Raw genomic sequence first — 19,449 nt, forward strand, 5'->3', positions numbered from 1 at the left:
AAGAATATCATCAATATTAACCCCAATGTTTTAATCACTGCGATAAAATAAAATTTGCTTCAATAAGGGTGGAAATCTCACGTAAGCCGCACATTGAGCTAAATTTCGGAAGGTGGCGCACAGTTGTATAGTTCGATTGATTTCCTGTGATGTGATATATTTGCAAAAAATAAAAAAGAAACAACATTTTCTGGAACGTGTCCCCGTCCCCAACAACGAGATTTCCGCCTTTGTGCAGCGCTCTCAAACACTACGAATCAAATTTGTCCAAACTATCCAATCACCCTTTTTAATTAACGTTTTCAAGTTAAGTAGTAAAAGAAGCAAAGAAAATATAATCGTGAATTCTTTTCGTCAAAACGATCATGTTATAAGTCAAAACGCTACAAATCTAATCTCGAATCGCTTGCAGAATGGTAGATTTATATTAGGGGATTTCCCAACACCTTCTGCCTTTTTATCTGCACGTGATTTGTTATGTCACCATCTCAGTGATCTCACCAATGCATTTTTGGTAGAATAATTGCTTGCTTGACGAATTTAGTGCAGTGCTAGCAAGTGATTTTGTTTGTTTTGTATTTGTGAACAAATCAATGCACCTGCGGTTCTACGATTTTCTGAAAAAACACGGCTAGAATAACTTATAGGTTCTTTGGATGGATTTTTTATGGTTGTAGCTGGTTAACTCAATATTTAAAAATGTGTTTAAAATGGAATAGATAAAGTCATTTTTTGTTGTAGGTGTGGCCTGTGACCTAAATGTGTTAATGGTATTTTGTCCATTACTGTTATTTGTCAACCCTGGCTGGTTGGTTACCGTATATTGCTTTTACGTGATCATTTACAAAATATGAATATAGACTTGACCATACAAAGTACAAACAACTTATTGCATTTAAAAGGTGTAGCTTAAAAGAAAAATGTTGACACCTCATTTTGCTGTTGATCAGAATGATATCTATGTCACACTTGAAGTACATGCTCCATACACAAAAGTAACAGAAGTCGAAATTTTTGTCGAAGGAAAAAAGTTTACATTTTATGCAAAACCTTACTATCTCAGGTATACAATGTTTGTAGTTTTAAGTAAACAAAATATTCCAAAAAGTCTTACAATACTATATATAAGTGTAATAAGCTAGATATTTATGGGTCCCCTTCCCTGAAGGGGACACATATTGATTTTACTCAAATTGTTTTTTGTTTTTTTCTTTTTTTTCCTTCTTTTTTTTCTTCCCAAAGTTTGTATGACTCGTTTTTCCATCAAATGTTTGTTGGATGTGACTGAAACTTATTCAGGTGGTAGATAAAATTATGTAGAGGTGCATCCCACTTTGTTTGTCCAAATAACTATAGTATTTACCTCACTAGCCCCCTAAAATGGGTGATTTTGTAAACAGTGTCAGAATTGGCTGAAATTTGGATAGCTTGTAGAGTATGCCAGTTATAGATGTCGATTGGTGTGTTCAACCCTGTAGCCCTAACATTTACCCCACAAGCCCCAAAAGTGTAAAACGTATTTGTATGTTACTGGGCACCACAAACAAATGATTTCTGTTGCTCAATAGTGTTACAAGGGCAAGCAGTTGTATGTTACTCGTTTGTGACTTTGTTGATTGCTTGGTGAACGTTTTTGTGCTGTGGCAGTTAGGGGGTTGTTAACAGCCCTATGACGTCAGAAACATTAACGGTTGTTGATCCAAACACCTCTAGTGGTCGACATTTTAAACTTCGGCGGATTTGGCTGAAATTTTGCAGTACTATTGATTGAGTCATTGAGGTTTCCTATTTTTTTAGTTTGTGTGTCGAACGCATTAGTTACCCTACTAGCCCCCTTAAATTGGTCAGTTTTTTAAACAGTGTCAGGATTGGATAAAATTTGGGTAGTATGTTGACTATGCTATTTGTAGGTTTCAATTGATGTGTTTTACCTTGTAGCCCCAACATTTACTCAACTAGCCCCCTAAAATAAATGAACTTTTAAAAAACGTCCTAATTATATGAAATTTTGCAAAGTTTATTAAACATACCAAGTCCTCAAATGTTATGTTTTGCCCTGTAGCACCACAACTTAACCAACTAATTCCTATAATGGGTGACCCTTTTCACAATGTTCGAATTGAATGAAAACCGGACAGCTTGTAGAATTTTCTATTTATTTTTTGTTTTACCCCATTATGCCACTACTTACTCCTTCGTTTCTTTGAAAAGGAACGTTAAATAGGACATACTTCAAACAATATCTGGGGTGAATCTAAATTTATATAGTTTGTACTCTACATAGTATTATTATTTAAGCCCAGTGCCGATCACTGCGTTTTACTTACAACACTAAACGTTCACATGGTTATCTCTTGAAATGCGTTACCTACAACTTTGCATGTGTGGGGACCCATGAGTTTCTGCTTGCAGAAACAACTAAGGTTATAAAAGACAGTAGATGGTATGGGACCCAATATAAAATAAGCATAGGAAATATATCAATGTTTTAAAATAGGTTATAGTGTATATGCAAGGACTAGGGATGTTCAAAGTAGAATAGCTGGGTATTCTAGAATAATTGTTTCGAATCTAGAATATCGAATCCAATTCTTATATTATTTTTGACTGTGCATTCAGTAATCTTGACAACAACTAAAGTAGACTAGTTTAATACATTATAAAACATACTTTTCATTTATAATGTAAAAAAAGAACCAACCAAAACAAAGAAAACACTGGGAAAAAACTTTGCACAACTGTGTTGAAACTAAATGCCCAACATCCACAAAGCCAGAAAAATTAGCAAAAGGTTAAAAAATAATCATAACAATTTTATTTAGTGATTTTTATTGCCTTTAGTATAAGTAACTATGTTGTAAGCATGCTGAGGTAATTTGATTTGTATGGTGGTAGAGGACTGACATAGACCGGTGATTATGTTTTGCAACACAAAACGTACACTTTGCAGCGTTTACTCAGTACATTTTTATGTTTGACCCAATCGTCATATGTTTGGGATTCCTTTACTGTTTTGCGATATCAACAGACAATCCCATGCTTCCATTCGCTGCCTAACGCCATGACCGTTAAACGTTTTTTGTTGTCAAAGTCGGAAAACAATTAGATGCTGGTAGGACGTTGGAAAAAGTCGCCGGTACGTCATTTAATGGCATAAACGTAATGACGTGATTACATGCGTAACAAGTGCGATAATCGTTAATTATGCTTCAAAGGCACAACCGTCGTTATGGCGTTGTTATAGCGTCTCGTGACTTGGCGCTTCCTGATTTGACGGCGACGAGTCACTTGCCGTCTTTTGCAACTGGTACAATGACCGGGCGTTGACGTAAAAAGTAACGCATGTGTTTACATTTTTACCAACGGCGAGAGCACACATTTATATCGGTTCCAATTACCCGATATAAACGGCAAAAATGGATTTGAATCCAAAGGATTCGATATTCTACTTTGAACATCCCTAGCAAGGACAATATGTGCTAAGCCACCCTTATAGTTTTAATCAACCTCTGTAACAATGTTTTCAGATTGGAGTTTCCCCATGAACTGTTAGATGAAGGTTCCTCCAGTACTTACAATTCTGACAATGGAAAATACAAAATAATACTAAAAAAAGCTGTACCTGGTTGTGTGTTTGAAAACTTGGACCTTTTGACCACTTTATTGCAAAAACATGACAAAAGTAAAATCCCCTGCATTGAAGTTGTTGACAAAGGTAACTGTACTTGTTAATGTATATTTCTTAAAATTATAACTGTCTTTGTAGATGTACCTAAATAATTTGCCAATATTCACTAAACCATTTTTTTGCAATTTAAGGTGAATTTAAAGAAAGGGAACACAATGATTTAGTGAGCAATGATTGGTTGAAATTGGCACCTGGACCTGCTACAGGGATAATGACAATCTTTGGCTATGGATTTGCCAATCAAAAATGTGAAATCCTATCAAATATGCAGGTAAATATGGTGTTGATGATACCCTTAACTTAATTTCTGTGGATCTTGAAGCCAGTTGAATCGTTTTTTTGTTTGAATTTAGGGTCATTGTCGTTTAGTATTTGTTGTTCCAGCTCAAGCAAATTGCCCAGTTCGAACCAGTTTGTAGTTTTGTAACTGGTATAAATCCCATTTTGTTTAATTTTAGTTTAACCCATCATCTACACAAGCTTATAGCTCGAAAAAGCCTTTAACCATGCACTGTGCAACATTTTTCAATTTGTTATTTTTTATTATTACTGGTTTGGGTTTTAAAAAAAGTAATGTTTATGGTGCAGATTTAGTTTGGGTTTTGTAAAACGAACTGTTTAGCTGGTTTGAGGTTTGTGGTACAGTTCCCATTCAACTACCAGCTGTTACTATCATGTACATTTTTCCATGTTACTGTGGTTTGTACGAATTGTTTTAGGAAGAGCTACCAGACATTGTCTGCTTAAAAAATCCTGATGTCACAAGTTATGAAGATCGGAAATTGCAACGTGAAGCTGCTGAAGAGGAGAAATTTGACTCGGACCATTATTTGTATGTACTGCTACTTTTTTTTACTTAAACTGAACAGCCTTCAAGAGCATAAAGGTATGACATTTCTATGTAGAGCTGATTTGTATGACACAGCAGAGATTGATGACATTTTAAAGTACAAGCCATGGTGGATGAAAAGTGCAAATTTATTTGAGCTTGATGCCAATGATACGGCTCAATTGCTGAAGTTACCAAACAAAGAATTTCTGCTTCAGTACTCAGAGGAAGTAACTGTGTATCTAGGTAAACATTTTTGCATGGTTTTGGTGCTGATGCCATAAATGTTTGTGACAAGTTTTTGACATGATAACTAAGCTTCTGCTGTGACCTTCTGTAAAGTAACAAGGTGCAAAAACGTTGACTCTAAAGTGTTTTTGACAATAAAAATAGAAAATACTAAAAATATTAAAATATTTTCAAAGAAGGGTATTTTTTTTGTTAAAAATAAAAAATATTTTTCTCACAGCATTATTTGATATTATATTTGGATATTGTTATGATGTGAGAACAACTGCTGATGACTATGAAAATGTTGAGTCTGCATGGACAATTAAAATGCTGAGTGCAACTTTATCATGTTGCGACACACAACATAATATTCCCGATGCTGTGACAGCATGTTATCGAAGATCATTATGTTATCCTCAATACAGGTATTTGTATAGGCCTCCCATTTTAATTTTTATACAAGTTTGTTTAAATGTTTTGTTTAAGAAAAGTGGTTCACACCTTTTCAAATTTATGCGTAGGTAAATAGGCACCTAAAGTTATATCACAAATATGATTCAAATATTAATTAAAATATTACAAAGAGTGATACATAACTGTGTTAAGGCTTCTGATTTCGCATGACTGGTTGTGATATTGGGCCTTGAAGTTAACATGTAGGTTTTATTTTCACAGTAACTTATTATGGGTCCCCTTCCCTGAAGGGGACACATATTGTTTTTGTCCGTATTTTTTTTTTCTTATTTCTTTTTTCTGTCTAACGCTGGCTTGTTAGACGCGTTTGGTCAAGAAAGAGTGCTTCAAATTTATTCAAATTTGCACAGATGTTAGTTATTAGCCCGAATTTGATCCTCCTGAAGTTTGACCCCGATTGACCCAGCGGTTCACCCACAGGCCCCCAAAATGCAAAATATTTAAAACATGGTTTGTTATATGCGTTTGGTCAAGCAAGAGTGCTTTAAATTTGTTTAAATTTTGTCAGATGTTAGTTATTAACCAAAATTTGATCCTCCTGAAGTTTGACCTGAATGACCCAGGGGTTCACCCACAGGCTCCCGAAACGTAAAATTTTTAACACTGGTTTGTAACGCTCCGTTGGTAAAGAAATAATGCTTCAGATTTATTCAAATTCGGACATGTGTTAGTTATTAATCCAAACTTGATCCTCCAGAAGTTTGACCCCGAATTACCCAGCGGTTCACTCACAGGCCCCCGAAACGTAAATGTGTCTAACGGTCGTTTGGTCAAGAAAGACACTGTAGGCAGAAGTCCCAAGAGAGTAACTCACTGGTTTACGATAGCAGGAGGGCTCAGCTTGACGTCGGACAGACGTTTTACGAGACGTCGTTTTGGTGATCAGAAATCAGCTGTTTTGCACAGCAATGCTATTTCGTTTTATTAAGTTATCACTCACATTTTCAGTTTTGGCAAAGGTTTCACACCTATGACGTGATTTAAACCTAATAAGCGTTGTCAGGTCGACCGCCGCATGACCACGGGTTACTTAAGGTCAACTAGTAGGTATTACTAACACAGTTCAGAACTTTCTTTCGTCATAACGTAGCGTTTTTTTGGCAACAAATTTAGGAATCAACACTCAAGGCATGTATAAATTAGGTTAAACGGTGTTGTTGAACAGTAAGGACGGCGTGCTATTGAAAACGGTGTCAAAAGGTCAAACAGTCGTTTGGCGTGTGCACCCTGAGAGGTTACTACAGGTCAATGGTTTTGCGAAACAAAGTTAAATGAAAAACAAATTGTTATGTGTACACTTGTAGCAAATTGCTTTTTAATTTAAAGTGTCTGTAACACAACTGTTACAGCTTTCTAGAAAAAAATGTGTTTAAAACCCGACCTTGGACGACAATATCTGGGTCAAAGCAAGAGAAATTAAAGTATTTGTTTCGTTCTTTTTTAATGTTTTTGTAATTAAATGACAATAATAGTGCAAAACGAACAAAAAATGTTAATTGTTGGGTTAATGCTTTCTAAAAATTTGTGCTTAAAATTCTAAAAGTCACCGCAACATTTGTTTACCATAAATCCGCACAAACACGCGTGTGGGGACCCATTAGTTTTTGTTTACAAAAACAATCATATGTGTAGATCAAATGATGTGTATAGTAAATTGGTAAATATCGTATAGAATATATAAAATGGAAGTATATCAGAAAGCCACCCTTCTAGTTAATTTGTCATAAAGTCAACTTGCAAATTGATACTTAAGTTTCTTATGCACCGGAGACAATATTGATAAGCAGAACACAAAAGTTAAAATAATGGGTACTAAAACCTTTTATCGACAGTAAGGGGTTTTACCTATTTTAAGCCAGACATTTTTCTGGAAGATATGTTAATGATGCAAACAAAACAGGTTCTAAATAGATCTATGCCTTTACCGAATTGCTGTTTGGAATTTGAGAATAATGATACCATAATAATTATGGGTCCCCTTCCCTGAAGGGGACACATATTGATTTTACTCAAATTGTTTGTTTTTTTATTTTTTCTACCCAAAGTTTGTCCGACTCGTTTTTCCATCAAAAGTTTGATGGATTTGGCTGAAATTTACACAGATGATAGATGTAGTTATGTAGATGTGCACCCACTTAGTTTTTGTTGATAACCCCAGTATTTACCTCGCTAGCCCCCTAAAATGGGTATTTTTCCCCGAAGTTTGTCCGACTCGTTTTTCCATCAAATGTTTGATGGAATTGGCTGAAATTTACACAGATGGTAGATGTAGTTATGTGGATGTGCATCCCACTTTGCTTTTGTTGATAACCTCAGTATTTACCCCGCTAGCCCCCTAAAATGGATATTTTTTCCTCAAAGTTTGTCTGACTCGTTTTGCCATCAAATTTTTGATGGATGTGGCTGAAACTTATACAGATGGTAGATATAGTTATGTAGATGTGTATCCCACTTTGTTTGTCCGGATCCCTAGTATTTACCCTGCTACCCTCTTAAAAGGGGTGAGTTTGTAAACAATGTCAGAATTGGCTAAAATTTGGATAGCTTGTATGCCATTTATAGGTGTCGACTGTGCTGTTCAACCCCTTAGCCCTTACATTTACCCAACAAGCCCCCAAAGTGTAAAACGTATTTGTATGTTACTGGGCACCACAAACGAAAGATTTCTGTGGCACAATAGTGTTACAAGGGCAACCAGTTGTATGTTACGCGTTTGTGACTTTGTGGGTTGCTTGGTGGACGTTTTTGCGCCATGGCAGTTCGGGGGTTGTTAACAGCCCTTTGATGTCAGAAACATTAACGGTTGTTGATCAAAACACCTCTAGTGGTCGAAATTTTAAACGTTGGCAGATTGGACTGAAATTTTGCGGTACTATTGATTGAGTCATTGTGGTTTCCTACTTTTAAGTTTGTGTGTGTTGAACCTCCATTAGTTATCCTACTAGCCCCCTAAAATGATTTTTTTAATTTAAATAGTTTGTACTCCATATAGCATGTTTAAATATGCATAGTACCAATCACTGTGTTTGTCTTAACAATACCAAACTTACTCATTGTTATCTATTAAAATGCATTATCTACAACTTTGCATGTGTGGGGACCCATGAGTTTTTGCTCGCAGAAACAACCAAGGTTATAAAAGACAGTGGATGATATGGGACCCAGTGTAAAATATGTAAAGGAAGTATATTAATCTTTTGAAATAGGGTATAGTGTATGTGCAAGGGCAATATGTGCTAAGTCACCCTTCTAGTTCTTTTACCATTTTATAAAACTATATTGTCCAATACTGTACCAGATGAACATTTTTGAAATTAGATACCACCTATAAATTTATGGTATGGCAAATGGTGCATGTGCATTGTGGACGTGGTTAAACATTAAAAAATGTAGATACTTGATCTTTTGTTCAGTTATACAATATACCTGAAAAAGAAAACTGAAAAATATGGAACTAAACAAGTGTACCTTTGTTATTGAAAAGCAATTTTTGCAATGTTTTGCAATACAATGTGTTACACTAAGCTTTGTTCTGTGGCATCTAAAAAATTTTCTTCTACATTATTGGAGCTTAATTTGGAGTGCTTTGATGAAACTTTATGTGTAGGATGAACTTTAGCTTATTTATATTTTCTAAATTAGCATTCAGTAAACACTTGTTGGTACTTATTGTCACATTCTAAAACGCAATCCATATTTTGCAGGCATTGGGAGTTAACAGAAATGGTTGTTCAAGATGTACTTACTGTCATGAAGGGTGGCAGGCGATGTGTTTTGCGCTGTTTACTTGCAATCATGCAAAAATTTCACAAACACAACGACTCTCCATGTTATATATTAAACGATCTTTACATAAAAGATTACTGTGTCTGGATTCAAAAAGCGCACAATTGCGACGCAGTGTTAAATTCCCTTGCACAAGCTGCCAAACACACCGTTGTAAATAAATCGAGTTTGAACTTGGATATCGACATTTTGGAGGAAGCTGCTCGACTTGTCCTTAAGGAAGAAGCGAATTCCACACAAATAAATACAGAAAGCAACGCTACGACGTTGTGTGATGATGAATTGATCGATCAACTGACGGCTGTGTCGCTAAACGATTCTCCACCTGCTTCTGGAAAACATAGAAAACCTTTAATTGAAGAAATAAACGACGGCGATCGGTGATTGGTAAAGATAAAATTCACAAGACACATATACCTGATCTTGTGAAAATATTAGTTAAAATGTTTGTCGACTGAGTTGACCTAGAACCTACCCAGGATAAGAGGTAATCTCGTTGCAGACAAAACAGTAGTCATTGGATTAATTCAGGACTGCAGGACCTATTTTCACTCACCTCATACACGTGAAACTGTTATTTGAACGGCACATCGCAAGCCAAAAATGCAAGCGCCTGAACGTGCTGTCCGAACCTTGCTCGTAAGGTACCAATTAGAAGCGACATCTGTCTGCGCTGGAAACGAGTTCGGAAGGCGTGTAGTAACTTCGGGGGCACCACTTTGTAGCAATATCTGGTTCAATGACGACTTGTAAAGGCGGCTACAGTGTAAACTACAGTATAATGTTCATTGCAAATTATTTGGTGGGTCTGATCTTTGCATCTCAATAACAGCTGACTTATTATTAGCCCCACAAAGTGTCTCTTATTTCTTTGTATTCTTGAGTAAACGTTTCAAGGCGAACGATTAAATCAGCTTCCACATCCCCAAAGGGAGAAAAATAGAAGAAAATACACTAATAGAAGACTTAAAAATAGACTCCTAGAAGACTAAAAATAGTCTAAGAATAGACCGGCGACAAAGTCGAAAACAAGCTATTTATAGAAATGCGAAAACTTGGTTTTACAGTAAACCTTTTTTCCTTTAAGTTATAGAATTTATTTTATGGCAAAGGTGCGATTTATAATGTTATAGCGCCCTCTAACCTACGAGCGGCTGTGTTCTACTTTAAACTTCGGAAACGACAGTATAAACAAGAGGAAGTATGCGTAATGATGAACAAACACCTTATGTTTGTGCAGAACATTCTAGAACAGGGGTCGGCAACCTTTTAGGCGACGCGTGCCAATTTACTTGTTATTTCCATGTGTTAATGACCTCGCGTGCCAACGTTTTTCCAAATAATACTGGTTCGTGCCAACAAATATTAATAGTAAAGAGAAAGCGGAGTATTTTGTGCATGTAAGGCTGAATTTTAAGACAATGGTATGATAAAAACTATAAACAAGCAGTGCAACAGGTTAAATTTTTACTTTAATATAACACGCAAACCGGTTGGCGTACCATGAAATACCACCTCGCGTGCCAGGGGTTGCCGACCCCTGTTCTAGAATAACCAAATGACTCAAAAATATCTTATGACTTGCATGAAAACGGAAAATACGGAAATATCAATAACGGAAAATCAACACTTAAATCCTGTGATAAAGAGGTTAAACACCTCCCCTACATGCTGTGCAACATTATTGCAAACAACATGCTAACGTTAAACATTGTAGGCCTACACATTAATATCATGACCGTTACACGCCCAGATAACGCCTTGCAATTGATGGTTATAATCCTTTACTGAAACTGTCGTTTTTTAAACGACGTGTATAAACTCGTTTAAACCGTTTGCTTTAGCAAAAGATAAAAGATCGCAAGACGATAAACCTAAAATCGTCTTACGATACACGGGTTGATTCAGATCGTCACGTGGTGGTTAACGTGTTTCAACTACTTAGGCTACTTTCGGCTGGGGGATTATTTTAGCGCGGCTGTGCTTCTACAATTTGCTTCAAACAGCAAAATAAACCCAACTCAACTGATTGCCTGCCCTCTAAAAATACTTGACTATCTTCTGTAAACATGTAGGGGAGAGCGGGGTAAAATGAGGTGGTGAGGTAAAATGAAGTTGACCGTTTTTAGGCGACCTACTTACGCCACCGTGCGCCGAATCTGTGTTTAGGCGGCCATTTTGACTATCAATCTTGTCAAGGAAAGATTTTGATTTCGGCGGTTCTTTAAAAAGTTTGGAGTAAAAAATTTAAAAATAGCCTGTTTCTTAAAATAAGTGACTTAATTTTGATTCTTTTTTTCCCAAGACATATACAGTCAAGAAATAAAAAGTCTGTGATTTAGATTGGTTAGTGCTGAGACAAAACAATTGGTAATGAATCAAAAAGTTTTCCAGTTATTATTATTTTTTGTGAAAGCTTTTTCTGTTCAGTACAGATGGGGGGCAAAATGAAGTACCCCACTTCATTTTACCCCACTGTGGTATTGCAATACAACGAACCCATATTTATTGTTTTCGCTATCACAATGGCAAGCTATCCAGTATTTTAATTGGTATAGCATAGCTGGCTAACTGCCAAACAGTACTTCTAAAAGAGTCCTTTAAATAACATAGTGCTGAATGCTGAGCCAAATATGGACAATGCTATCAGTATCACAGACACTACATCAAATCGTGATTTGTCATTTGCCCAATCTATTTGTGATGTGATGCCAATTCCAAAAGTCAAACAAACAACTATTAGAAAAAAGAGGTGTTCAACAAGTATTTTAACTAGCTCCCCTTATCTGTTAAAGCTGAAGTTACAAACATGAAACAAAGAAAAAAATACCTAAAGGAAAATGCTGCAAGAAGTCTTTAAAGTATAAAAAAGCTGCAAACAATGTGAAAGTTAATCAAAAAGAAGATGCAGCCTACTTATTTTGTGACTTTTATTTCATTTCTGCAGAAGGATAGATTTGATGCTGTATCTGTCCTAGGTAGGCACATTACTTGTGTGCTGGAGTTGAAGAGTTTGAAGCTGTATTCGCTATATTTGCGATTTATGCCAGTGATTAGCCTTGTTACTGAAAAAAAGTGTTTCTTGGTTGTATTTGTTGTTGTTTTTCGCAACTACTTTGTTTATAAATGCAAAAAAACAATTTGTTGCTATTTTGTGTGATTTGTTCTTACTCATTTTAGTGCAGTATGACAAAACCTCATTTTACCCCACCCATGGGGCAAAATGGGAAAAAACGCACCCTTGGGAATTTTAAAATAACTTGTTGTTTGTAAAGTAAAGCTTGGCTATTGGGGTTGGTTTCTGTAGGATATAGATTAAACTACCTGTCATGTAAGTTTGGGTTCAATATTACCAGTGTTAACGAATCTACGACGGTTTCCGCTTAAGTGTCCCATTATACCCCGCTTTCCCCTACAAAGATGCAAGGTTTAAACAAAACTTAGACTAGCTTTGGTGGAACATCTATTTTTAGTCAAGACAAGTTCGACGCAAAATTCTTCACTTTTTATTCAGCTTACAAGGTATTTTTTATTTTTCCACATAACGTTGCTTGTGTAAAAAACAGTAGGCGTAGTTGGTGGTAGTGCACAATAGTCAATACTAGGCTAACCATAACTGCCTGAACAAAATTTCTTAATTTAATATAGTTTGGCGACATCAAAAATTATATTCCGTTATATATAACTTACCATGCTTTTGCTGTTACATTCTACCAAACCAAACAGTAGGCCGAGTATTTGTTGATAAATAGCATTGCTATCACAGAAAAAAAGTACAGTTTTGTTTCCTAAAAAGCTACAAAGAAGAAATTTTTAAAAGTATACCAAGACGAATGAACAAAGTTTTGGTCGTTTCGGTCCGGTCTTTTTACAGTAATTTGTTATCGCTTGAAACTACAGATGTACCGAATATTCGTCCGAATCAGCCATTTTGAAAAGATTCGGTTTCGGCCGAATAGGTCAGCAATTCATTGGCAGGTTGCCAACCATGACCGAGGCGGCCTTTAACCCCACAGAACTAAAATGGTAATGAAACACAGCTACAAAAAACTCGTGTTTTCATGTCAAGCGCGTAGCGGGCTACGACTAACCATGAAGTCATAAAACTAGAAAAGAAAATTATCCCCCAAAAGCAGATATCATAACATGACTAAGTAAAAGCAACAAAGCAAGAATATCTGTCTTAACAGAGCATTTTTAGTTTATTACTTTCAGTTTTATTGCCCCTTAAAAAGTAAGCTACGTGAGATTTTAGCCAATAAAATGATAGAATCTCACTTAATGCAGTGTAGAAGCTTTTTTGAAATCACAAAAAATGCCACTGAAAACTTAATCTGTGTTTTTAGACTGTTGATTGTAGACTTGGTAACCGTGGGGCCTGGTTTATGACATTTTCCAATCTTCCAAACACATAAACTTGTTGGTGTAAAAACGGCCAAACTTTTTTTAAAAATTCATGTCATATAAAATTAGCGATACCTGAGAAAGTATGCCGACTTTTTTTAGTTTTTCAGCAATCACACCCCTAAATAAATAAATAAAATCGTGCTTTGCCAAAAAGTGGCATACGACTGCGCCACATGTGGTTGACTTCGATCTTTTTTGATGTGAGCACGTCGGCGAAGGCGTGTGGATTTGGGTAAATCAACTATGGTAAGAAATTTCGTGTTTTCTTGTAGTAGTTTATATAAATCGTTCTAGGTTTTTTACCACTCACTTTAAAATGCAATTAAGTACTGTAAGGACAAATAAATGTATAGAAGCCTTTTTCGATTTGCGCATATTTAGACAAAAAATCGCAACTTGTTTTTAAACCTTGTTTTAATGTGTTATTTAGGCTTGTGCACGTCCACTTGTGTCTGTGTACACAGAGAAAGGTGTACCTTCTGAAACTACAGTAAAGCTTCCGGCGGTGTTCAAAGCTCCAATTCGTCCAGATGTTGTGAACTTTGTCCATACAAACATAAGCAAAAACCATCGGCAGCCGTATGCAGTGAACCGGTTTGCTGGAGAACAAACCAGTGCTGAGTCATGGGGTACTGGCAGAGCTGTGGCTAGAATTCCAAGAGTAAGGTTGGTACAGATTGGGAAGAATTGGCAAAATGTGGATTTTAGACATGTAATACCAGCAAAATAAGGTCCGTAAAATTTTGTCTGGTACCCTTATAGTCCAAAATAAATTGTAGATTTTAAAAGTTGTTCTGTGCTGGTACAGTCTCAATTGTGTTAATAATAGATTACAAAAGATAGACAAGAATGCTTTCATCTTTTGGAAGTTATATTAACCTTTTTCCTAATTAGAAGTAAACACAAATAATTCGAAATTAAAAATTCACTTGCAGGGGTGGTGGTACCCATCGATCAGGTCAGGCCGCTTTTGGCAACATGTGCCGTGGTGGCCGTATGTATGCTCCAACAAAAACCTGGAGACGTTGGCACAGACGCTGCAACATTAAGCAGAGGCGATTTGCAATGTGCTCTGCTTTGGCTGCATCTGCCCTTCCAGCTTTAGTTATGTCCAAAGGTAATGTGTATTTTTTAACAGCATATTTTGTGGATTGTTTTGACAATGTGGTGGTTTTGCAATTCATGTTTTTGATGTTTATTGATATTAGTTGCAGTTCTGAAAGTAACAAATCATATTGAGACGCGCAATGCTTGTCCTGTATTGTATAATATTGGATTTATTATTAGGACACAAGATAGATGGTATACCAGAGGTTCCCCTGGTTGTTGAAGATAAAGTTCAACAATACAAAAAAACCAAGGAAGCTGTTCTTTTGTTGAAAAAGTTGAAAGCATGGGAGGATATCAAGAAGGTTTAAAAATTTGTCATAATTATGGGTCCCCTTCCCTGAAGGGGACACATATTGATTTTACTCCAATTGTTTGTTTGTTTTTTCTTTTTTTTTCTTCCTTTTTTTTCTTCCCAAAGTTTGTCCGACTCGTTTTTCTATCAAATGTTTGATGGATTTGGCTGAAATTTACACAGATGGTAGATATAGTTATGTGGATGTGCATCCCACTTTGTTTTTGTTGATAACCCCAGTATTTACCCCGCTAGCCCCCTAAAATGGGTATTTTTTCCCCGAAGTTTGTCCGACTCATTTTTCCATCAAATGTTTGATGTGTTTGGCTGAAATTTACACAGATGGTAGATATAGTTATGTAGATGTGCATCCCACTTTGCTTTTGTTGATAACCCCAGTATTTACCCCGATCGCCCCCTAAAATGGGTGTTTTTACCCAAAGTTTGTCCGACTCGTTTTTCCATCAAATGTTTGATGGATGTGGCTGAAATTTACACAGATGGTAGATATATTCATGTAGATGTGCATCCCACTTTGTTTTTGTTGATAACCCCAGTATTTACCCCGCTAGCCCCCTAAAATGGGTGAGTTTTTAAACAGTGTCAGAATTGGCTGAAATTTGGATTTCTTGTATAGTATGCCATTTATAGGTGTCGATTGTTGTGTTCAACCCTGTAGTCCTACATTTACCCCACAAGCCCCTAAAGTGTAAAACGTATTTGTATGTTACTGGGCACCACAGACGAAAGATTTCTTTGGAGCAATAGTGTTACAAGGGCAACCAGTTGTATGTTGCTCGTTGGTGGGTTGCTTGGTGGTTGTTTTTGCGCCATGGCAGTTCGGGGCTTGTTAACAGCCCTATGACGTCAGAAACAGTAACGGTTGTTGCTCAAAACACCTCTAATGGTCGAAATTTTAAACATTGGCGGATTGGGCTGAAATTTTGCAGTACTATTGATTGAGTCATTGTGGTTTTTATATATTTTTTAGTTTGTGTGTCGAACTGAATTATTTACCCTACTAGCCCCCTAAAATGGGTCAGTTTTTTAAAACATTAAATAGGACATATATACTTCAAACAATATCTGGGGTGAATCTAATTTTGTAGTTTGTATTCTACATAGTATTATTATTTAAGCCCAGTGCCGATCACTGTGTTTTACCTTACAACACCAGACTTTCTCATGGTTATCTCTTGAATTGCATTATTTTCAACTTTGCATGTGTGGGGACCCATGAGTTTTTGCCTGCAGAAACGACTAAAGTTATAAAAGACGATGGCTAATATGGGACCCAATACAAAATAAGCATAGGAAATATATTTATGTTTTAAAATAGGTTATAGTGTATATGCAAGGGCAATATGTGCTAAGCCACCCTTCTAGTTTAATTATATTATCAATCTTATTATAGTTAGATTTTTAATTTAGATAAACATAGAACCAAAACAAAACAAATTTTACCGTTCACAGGTACACATATTGTTTTTTTTCATAAAATGCCATAAAATGTTCGTGTGATTAGCGTACAATTTTCACAGGTTGGAGATGTAGTCGTGTAGATGTACTCAATACCTTCTGTTAGTTTAACTCAATAGCTCCAGCAGATTCCTCTTTAGACCATAAAGAACAAAATTCAGATAATTGTAGATTACACTATTGCGGGTGTAAATTGTATACCCTATACCACCACCAGCTACTTTACATCACATTATAGGAAAATTGTATCAGCAGAAAATAAAACATTTCAGTAAAGTAGGTGTGGTTCACCTTTATGTAAAGATTAGCTTACGAAATTCAAATCGTATTGTTGTTTATAGAGCCAAGTTTAATTTTCTTGGCACAAAAGTATATATTTCAATTTTTGCCCCGTTAATTGTTGATTTATTTGTCAACATTCTTCTCTTATTTATATTATTAGGTCATGAAGTCAAGGAGGATTCGTGCTGGTAAGGGTAAGATGCGAAATCGCAGACACACTCAGAAGCGCGGACCTTGTGTGATTTATGATCAGGATGAAGGAATCTCCCGGGCGTTCAGAAATATACCAGGTGTGTGCTCTTTCCTTAACGTTTTGTTTTATGTGGTTCAGCAAGTGGACAAAGTTAGATATAGTCAACTATCTCCTTCTTTTAATCCTCTTTGGTTATTTTTTGGTTATATCCTTGTGAAATTATTCATATTTTTAAGTTTTTAATCATTCAGTTGTAATGATGTCCACAAACAAATTTTTAAATACCAGTTTCGGGTTTTTATTGCATTTGACAATCCTGTAGTCTGCTCTGTTGTTGCTTTTCATAAACAACAGTTTTCATATGCAGGAAATATTGTATGTAAGTATGACTTACACAGCTGCGATCAATGTACTAAGCACACCTGTTTGTGGTGTTGCTGATTGATGGTTGCAGGTACACGTTTTGTGACAATACACATTGTGAAAAAATTGCAAATGTTTTGTTGCATCTCACAATGTTATTGGGGTAGAAGGGGAAAAGATTCTCTTGGAGGCACATAGTTTGCAAAAACTCTCCTAAATATTTTTATGCATTTGTATTATTTGTGATGTATATATGTATATTATATATACCGCAAAAAAACAATAAATATATTATATTTTTGATTTGCTTGTATTATTATTTTATTTGTTAGATTTGGGATGGAAATTCATTGTCCCAATTTGCTATTCATTGTGACTTGAAAGTTTGTGGGTAAAGTGAACTGAGACTATTTTTTAAACTCCATTATCATTATATTAAGGTATTACTCTGATTAGTGTGGATCGCCTCAATCTGCTCAAAATAGCCCCTGGTGGTCACGTTGGACGGTTCATTATTTGGACTGAAAGTGCACTGAGGTTAGTTGTATGTTTAAGCAGTAGATATTTTATCGTTTTTGTCGATATTTCTCTTTTCTGTTTATTGCTGATTTGTTCCACCTGTTTGATCAAGAAAAAAGACCTTAGACTTTTTCAAATTTGCGTATGGGCAGTTTGTTGTACAAAGTTGATCCTCTATAATGTTGGAAATTACCCTTTTTTAAATGGTTACATCATAAGTACGCAATTCATACATTGTGGCATGGTGCATTGTAAAGTGTTCTGGAACTTTTTGTTGGTTGTATTTCTTTCTTTTACTCCCAACTATTTGTTTTTAAGTTTACAGGCCTGAAGTACAAATACACTTAAAATGAGAAAGAAGTACAAATACACTTGAAATGTTTTAAAATTGTTAGTTGTTAGTCAGTTGTTTCTTGTTTGCTGTTAGAATTCTATTAAAATTTTATCTTTTTAGTCCTACATATGTCATAAACTACTATGGTGCTCTTGCTAAACGCTTACTAGGCTTTGCCACAACTTTGCCACTAAATTTGTGTTTGTTAGATTCTTGTTTCAATCAGAATTTTCCACTGTTTCAATGCAGAAATCGTCTGGTTAGGTGTAGTACTCTTTTTTTTTTTTTTTTTTTTCTTTTTAACTCAAAATATGCTATTGATAGAGTTAACATCGAGAAATTTTAGTGGTTTAGTTGAATTCAATGAACAAAATCTATGCCTTTTACCATTTTTGTTACTTTTATTTCTGTTTGCAGAAACAAATATAGATGTTAATGCTGTGTAAAGATTTTTTTAATTAGGTTACTAAAGTATATTGGTTATTGGAATGGCAAATGTAGAATGAAGATAACTATTCACATCTAGTATATACAAATTACAAGTTTATAGGGATGCCTCTCATTTGGATGTACACTTCTATTGCTGCATAATTTATATTCTATATTTTTTCATGAATGGTTGCTTACATTTAGTTTAAATGTTCAAGGTAAAGTGACTGACTATTGTGGAATATTTTATTTAAATTTAATGTTCAACAATGCACCAAAACTATGTAAAAACCTCTTAGAGAGTTTGAAATTAAGATAACTTATCTGAATATAAAAAGCTTTTTATTAAATTATTGTGAAAATACCTGTTTTCAATAGACGCTTGGACAATATTTATGGATCATGGAGAAAGCCATCTGTTGAAAAATCTAACTTCAACCTTCCAATGTCCAAAATGACATGCACTGATTTAAGCAAGATCCTTCAATCTACGGAAGTGAAGTCTGCTCTCCGTGCACCAAAGTAAGCCGACAAAATAAAACCATAAACAAAACATGTACATAAAGTGATACCACTAATACCACTTGCTGCTTATGGTTTATAAATAACATCAAAATAAATATCAATATTTTATTGCTATTGGCAAAAAAATGTAAACTATATTATTCAAAAATCTTTTTTATTTGTAGACGTGGTCTAAGCCGTCGTTCGGCAAAGAAGAACCCACTGAAAAACATCCGTGTCATGTTGAAGTTGAATCCAGCTGCTGCAGCTGTGAAGCGTGCAGCAATGTTGATGCAGGAAAAACGACTTCGCGAGAAGGCAGAGAAAAATGCCAAAAAAGCATAAACTTTGTGCTTGAAATAAAAATTGTCAAAACTATATTGTGTGATCTATTACTGTTATTTAGTTGAGATATCTTACAATTTTTTATTTGCAAGCCCAAGTTTTTACCCAGAAAAGGCAATTTTTTACGATTTTTTTTTAAAAAGCTTTTTATCTTGTGATGTCAGTGAAATGCGCTCATTGATTT

At 35.4% G+C, this 19,449-nt stretch overlaps 2 protein-coding genes and 1 long non-coding RNA gene across 3 annotated transcripts; 2 read left to right on the forward strand and 1 right to left on the reverse strand.

Moving 5' to 3' along the window:
• Positions 1 to 884: 884 nt before the first annotated feature.
• Positions 885 to 9,823, forward strand: LOC145229473 (protein SHQ1 homolog). The gene is made up of 7 exons (XM_080094812.1): positions 885 to 1,063; positions 3,528 to 3,715; positions 3,820 to 3,959; positions 4,408 to 4,520; positions 4,594 to 4,763; positions 4,987 to 5,173; positions 8,927 to 9,823. Exons 1-7 carry the CDS (start codon positions 921 to 923, stop codon positions 9,390 to 9,392), a joined length of 1,407 nt encoding a protein of 468 aa, XP_079950938.1. The 5' UTR covers positions 885 to 920; the 3' UTR covers positions 9,393 to 9,823.
• On the reverse strand, positions 9,042 to 13,011 carry LOC145229474 (uncharacterized). Its single transcript, XR_013860454.1, has 2 exons — positions 12,699 to 13,011; positions 9,042 to 12,628 (listed from the first exon to the last, which is right to left on the reverse strand). It is a non-coding gene; the product is annotated as an uncharacterized LOC145229474 (long non-coding RNA).
• A 566-nt stretch (positions 13,012 to 13,577) lies between these two features.
• Positions 13,578 to 19,298, forward strand: LOC145227918 (large ribosomal subunit protein uL4B-like). Its single transcript, XM_080092878.1, has 8 exons — positions 13,578 to 13,661; positions 13,846 to 14,081; positions 14,351 to 14,532; positions 14,703 to 14,827; positions 16,739 to 16,868; positions 17,575 to 17,671; positions 18,795 to 18,938; positions 19,106 to 19,298. Exons 1-8 carry the CDS (start codon positions 13,659 to 13,661, stop codon positions 19,263 to 19,265), a joined length of 1,077 nt encoding a protein of 358 aa, XP_079949004.1. The 5' UTR covers positions 13,578 to 13,658; the 3' UTR covers positions 19,266 to 19,298.
• Positions 19,299 to 19,449: the final 151 nt, after the last annotated feature.

Source organism: Phallusia mammillata, chromosome 5 (genome assembly GCF_965637545.1).
Source record: "Phallusia mammillata chromosome 5, kaPhaMamm4.hap1.1, whole genome shotgun sequence".
In the NCBI taxonomy this organism is placed as follows: domain Eukaryota; kingdom Metazoa; phylum Chordata; class Ascidiacea; order Phlebobranchia; family Ascidiidae; genus Phallusia; species Phallusia mammillata.

Coding starts and splice junctions, on each gene's coding strand:
- LOC145229473 (XM_080094812.1), top strand. CDS start 921: ATGTTGACACCTCATTTTGCTGTTGATCAGAATGATATCTATGTCACA. Junction 3,960..4,407: donor AAATCCTATCAAATATGCAG/GTAAATATGGTG, acceptor GAATTGTTTTAG/GAAGAGCTACCAGACATTGT. Junction 4,521..4,593: donor TTTGACTCGGACCATTATTT/GTATGTACTGCT, acceptor ATTTCTATGTAG/AGCTGATTTGTATGACACAG.
- LOC145227918 (XM_080092878.1), top strand. Junction 14,828..16,738: donor CATGGGAGGATATCAAGAAG/GTTTAAAAATTT, acceptor TTATATTATTAG/GTCATGAAGTCAAGGAGGAT. Junction 16,869..17,574: donor GGCGTTCAGAAATATACCAG/GTGTGTGCTCTT, acceptor CATTATATTAAG/GTATTACTCTGATTAGTGTG.